The sequence below is a fragment of the Triticum dicoccoides genome, chromosome 6B (genome assembly GCF_002162155.2).
Source record: "Triticum dicoccoides isolate Atlit2015 ecotype Zavitan chromosome 6B, WEW_v2.0, whole genome shotgun sequence".
Taxonomy (NCBI): Eukaryota; Viridiplantae; Streptophyta; class Magnoliopsida; order Poales; family Poaceae; genus Triticum; species Triticum dicoccoides.
The window spans coordinates 698,693,812-698,699,074 of record NC_041391.1 but is presented as its reverse complement, the minus strand read 5'-3'; the positions used below and the strand labels follow the sequence as shown (position 1 = coordinate 698,699,074).

Sequence of the window (5,263 nt, the reverse complement as noted above, 5' to 3'; positions counted from 1 at the left end):
CGACAGGCGGCGGGGGCGCGCGGCGACGACGGGGACGACGACGACAGGCGGCGGGGGCGGCGAGGGCGGTGGGGACGGCGACGACGTGCGGCAGGGGCGGCGATCGAGGGCGGCGGGGGCGACGGCGCGGCGGCGTCGGTGTCGACGATAGATCGATGTCGCGCGAGAAGTGGAGAAGTGGACGACGATGGAACTATTTTTTCATAAGTGTACTATATATAGGAGGGGCCTTTAGTACCGGTTGGAGCCTCCAACCAATACTAAAGGCCAATTTTGGCCAGTCCAAGCGGCAGGAAACGAGGGCCTTTAGTACCGGTTGGTGGCTCCAACCGGGACTAAAGGGCAACACATTAGTACCAGTTGGAGCCACCAACCGATACTAAAGGCCGTGCGCTGCCACGCCGCGGTGCGCTATTTTTAGTCCCACCTCGTCGAGCGAAGGGCAGCCACACTGGTTTATAAACCCAGTCGCGGCTGCCCTTTTGAACTCCTCTATATAGCAGGCTTCTGGGCCTAACTAGGGCGCGCTGGCCTGTGAGCCTGCTGGCCCTTCTGGGCCTGTATTTGCAGACCCTAGGTCTAGCAGGCCCACCGGACAGCGCCCCAACATTTTTTTTATATAATTTTTTTTCTGAGTAGTTTTTTTGCTGTATTTAGTTTCTTTGTGAATATTTTTGTTTTATATAATTTTTTCTTTCCTGCATTATTTATTTTCTTCTATTTATTTTTGAGTAATTTTTTATATAGTTTTTTCTTTCCTGCTTTATTTTTTCTTCTATTTATTTCTGAGTAGTTTTTTTTGCTGTATTTAGTTTCTTTGTGAATATTTTTGGTTTATATAATTTTTTTCTTTTCTACATTATTTTTTTTCTTCTATTTATTTTTGAGTAATTTTTTATATAGTTTTGTCTTTTCTGCTTTATTTTTTGCTTCTATTCATTTCTGAGTAGTTTTTTTGCTGTATTTAGTTTCTTTGTGAATATTTTTGCTTTATATAATTTTTTTTTCTTTCCTGCATTATTTATTTTTTTATATTTATTTTTGAGTAGTTTTTTTATATAGTTTTTTCTTTTCAGCTTTTTCAGAGTTTGTTTTGCTGTGAATTACTGTTTCACGGTCATTTCTCTTCCTCTTCTTCTTCTTCAGAGTTTGTTTTGTAGTGATTTACTGTTTCATGGTCATTTCTCTTCCTCTTCTTCTTCTTCTTCTTCTTCTTCTCCTTCTTCCTCTTATTCCTCTTCTTCTTCTTCCTCTTCTTGTCTTCTTCTTCTTCTTCTTCTTCTTCTCCATCTTCCTCTTATTCCCCTTCTTCTTCTTCCTCTTCTTCTTCTTCTTCTTCTTCTTCTTCTTCTTCTTCTTCTTCTTCTTCTTCTTCCTTTTTATATAGTTTGAGAAGTAACACAGAAAAAATACATTGATCAGTACCGCCTTTCAGCCAAAACGCGCTACTGCTACAGAGAAGTACATAAAAAATACATTAATCATCAATGATCTTTTTGTATAAAATCTAAATTGTCAATAGGAATCTACCACCGATTTAAGAACCGGCGAAGACTCCTATTGCACCCTCAGATCCTACACATAGAGTTCAATGAAGACCAAATGCTTGTGATAGTTTGAGAAGTAACATATTTAAGGTGGTCAAATTCTTGCTAAGGAAGCAAGGTGGGACTAAAAATAGCCCCTGCCACAACCTCTTTAGTACCGGTTCGTGCCACGAACCGGTACTAAAGATTCGCAATGAACCGGTATTAAAAGTCTCCTCCCGCCTAGTCATTTGAACCGGCACCAATGGACGCATTAGTGTCGGCTCATATGCAAACCGGTACTAATGTTACTCATATTTGACCCTTTTTCTACTAGTGGGGGGTCAGTGGACAATAAAAGATGCTCTAGGGGTCATATAGTAAAAAAGAGTCGCCGAGGGATGGGACGGGTGTCCTGGAAGAGGGCCAGCCGCGCGAGCATCCAAGGTGTCCCCAGTCGCCACGTTAGTCCAGGCTGGCGCGTCCATCCGATGTCTCCGGGTATGGCTGACGATGGGGACGCAACGTGCAGGAGAACGCCGCAGGTATGGGAATGCGAAACCCGCAGGGGTCTGGTGTTAGACATGGAGGAGAAGCCGTGCAATCTTGTGGGAGGAGGCGCTCGTTTTACGTAGGGTACCACGTCATGCAATCAAGTCAGATTGCATCCTGATTTCTGTTTCCTAAAGAAACTTACCTTACAACCGACGTACCAACGAATCACAATTGCCACAGACTCCCACTTTAGGAGTAGAGATCCTTTAACAACGTCATTAAAAGTGTGGCGGATAAGAATTATGAATAAAGAGAAGTTGTATCGGTATTCTGGTGTGTCAATTTGGTTGATGTACTTGGTTTATGTATTACAACAATATGTGTGTTTCCGCCCCTCAACCTTAGACCTCACAGCGTTATGCTATTTGTTTAGTTTTGTCAGTTTGGTATGTACGTGACTTGTACTATGAACTTTATGATGACATATAAATGAGACACGTATTACCATGCAAAAAAGAAAAAAAAACTTAGAGCGGACACGTGGGGAAATTTTACCTTGTTTTTTTTTCTCTGCAAAAGAAAAAAGATACTATTTTTTTTACACAAAGACAAAAGACAAAGACAAAGACAAAGAAAATATCTCCTCCTCGGTCGGGCTCCAAACATCATGGGCGTGGGTGAATGAGCCTGGTCCGGCCCAGCCCGGCCCGGTCGACGAGGGCACGCGTTCTGCGGTGGTGGGAAGGCGTAGAAGAGCGCTGGTGGGAAGCCTTCGTCGGCAGAGAGAAGACAAGACGAGAGACGCCTAACCCAAACCCTAGCCGCATCCCACCCACGCCCGGCCGGCAATCCATGGCGCTGCGCAACCTGGCCGCGAAGTTGCGGATCCCCACCTCTGCTGCTGCCCGGCTCCCGTCGCCCCCCACCCCTGCTGCTTTCCGGCTCCCATCGGACCCTAGCGTTCCGCCGCCGTCCGTTTCTCGGCTCGAGGTATGCTCCTCCTCCTGCACACCGCGCTCCCTCAATTAAATCACTAGTTGGAGTCGGTAGAGCAAATCGACCAATAGATGGGTGATCTCTTGGATTCCCCAACTCCGGATCTCGACCCTTCGCTGTCGCTGAGACCACAAGTTTCGCCCGCCCTTGCCATATTCAAGTCTTGCCCTTGTGCTGTTGCTTGAATCCTCGCTAGCTAATCGATTTGACATTGAATTAATCTGCCCCAAAGACCAGCAGATTCGTAGTCATAGGTGGCCAATTTCATGGTTGTTTATCCCTAGTTCCTTTCTTGCAAGAGAGGCTCCGGAGTAAAAAGCACAAACACATACCATACCCACGCTAACCTTCTTTGGGTATGTAGTCTTCCCGAACTTAGAGTTTTCCCTTGCCTTCGCCGTTACAAATTACGCTCTGATGCATATGTGAGTTCTTTATTGGCTAATCCTTGTTGGCAGAATTTTACATGATGTGGCTCTCAAAACATTTGTTATTCTCACGCCTTTTTGCCTTTGACGTGGTTGATTCGCTGTTACAGACCATTCTAACTTGAAAACATTTGTTATTGTCATGAATGAAAGCTCTTCCCTTTTTTGCCTTTGATGTGGCCGACGTGCTCGCTGTTACAGATCATTCTAACTTGACAACCATTTGCGTTGCCATGAAAGCTCTTCTCGTTTTGCCTTTGCATGAGGCTGGTGCGCAGGTACTTGTTTTAGTCATTCATCAGTTGGTCAATTCACAGATTTGAACGAGAGGCACACTAAATTCTGACTGCTAGTGTTAATCGGCAACTTGATTTGGGATGATTGCACATTGTATCCCTTGTACGGCGTAAGTTTTGTAAGATCTGAAAATTAGAGCACTAACAGTCAAAGATCTGACATTGCAGTACCAACAGTCAGGAATGCTCCCCTATAAATGTTTTTTGCAGCTGTTTGTTGAAAGTTTTCGACTTAGTGTAATATCTGAACTCATCAGGTCTATGATTTCAAGAGCTTTTAGCACTGCAAATAGTGTCTCGTGATATTTTTGTTCCCCTTTATCCTACAATGACATGCAAGGATACCAAGGCTAAATCTTGGTCACTACCTTCTAATCTTCTTTTACCTTGTTGAATTGTAGAGCGCCAGAGACTGGTACCAGTTCCAGCGGGCACGTTATGATGATGTGACAAGAGAGTTTAGAAACTTCAGGTAAAAGCTACAACAACTTCCATTTTAATCCCTCTGTAAAGAAAATATAAGAGTAAGCTAAACATTCTTATATTTCTTTACGGGAGGGAGTATAGTGTTTATGACTACTCGAATGATTAATTATTATGATTGGTTGAGCTTGTGTTGTCTGAAAGGGTGGCGCCTTAATGTAATTTTTCTTTTTCTTTTTGGCAGGCTTGAGGTTGTGTGGTCTGAAAGGGTGGCTAACCTGCTTGATTTGGCTTACAAGGTGGGTTGTCCTATTGTCGTTGGTGGTGTGGTCATGAAAGGGATTGCCTATCGGGTGCTTGCCTATCAGAAGATGTGATGGGGGTAATGGCCATGTGCTGCTCTGTTCATTAGTGCAGATGCGTGTGCACTTGTCGTGAGCACTCTGGTTGTGGTAACTGGGAACTGCCTGCAAGAGCAGATAACCATGTAGAAATAAATGGTTTGTTGCGTACGTGTCTTGATCCGTTGTGTGTCATGGACCAGTGGTTTTGACTTGATGTAATTGTGTCTAAGCGTACTTCTTCCTGGTAATGGTGTTGGTGCACTTGGTTTGATGAAGAATGGTTTTTTTGAGCCTTGGTTTGATGAAGAATGGTTTTTTTGAGCCTTGGTTTGATGAAGAATGTTGTGTTTGCTTTCAACTTTTGTTTGTGCTTGTGGAAGTACTGATTGTGAGGTTCTCCGTTTGCACGCTGTTCAGGGGTCTGGTTTATGTACTGTGGACTTGGCCACTTTGCTTTTTGTGGCGGTAACTTTGTCAATTTTCCCCATACTGGTCAAGTTTGTAAGCTTTTGACAGTGAAGCGATAAGCTGGAACTGTTGTGCCTGATGATGTCCAACTTATCCATACAATTTTGAGGACGTGTATATCAGAGTACCAATTATCCATACTACTTGTCCATACAACCGTTCTGTGACATGGACAGGTGGTTATGACAGTAATTTATTTTTGTCAAAGCGTACTTCGTCCCCGTGATGTTTATTGCACTTGTTTGTTTGATGAAGAATGTTTTTGTTTGTGCTTGTGAATGTACTGA

General features: G+C 43.9%; 1 protein-coding gene across 1 annotated transcript; it reads left to right on the top strand.

Moving 5' to 3' along the window:
• The first annotated feature begins 2,819 nt into the window (after positions 1–2,819).
• Positions 2,820–4,829, top strand: LOC119323116. The gene is made up of 3 exons (XM_037596693.1): positions 2,820–3,011; positions 4,143–4,213; positions 4,409–4,829. The coding sequence occupies exons 1-3, from the start codon at positions 2,874–2,876 to the stop codon at positions 4,539–4,541; spliced, it is 342 nt and encodes a 113-aa protein (XP_037452590.1). The 5' UTR covers positions 2,820–2,873; the 3' UTR covers positions 4,542–4,829.
• Positions 4,830–5,263: the final 434 nt, after the last annotated feature.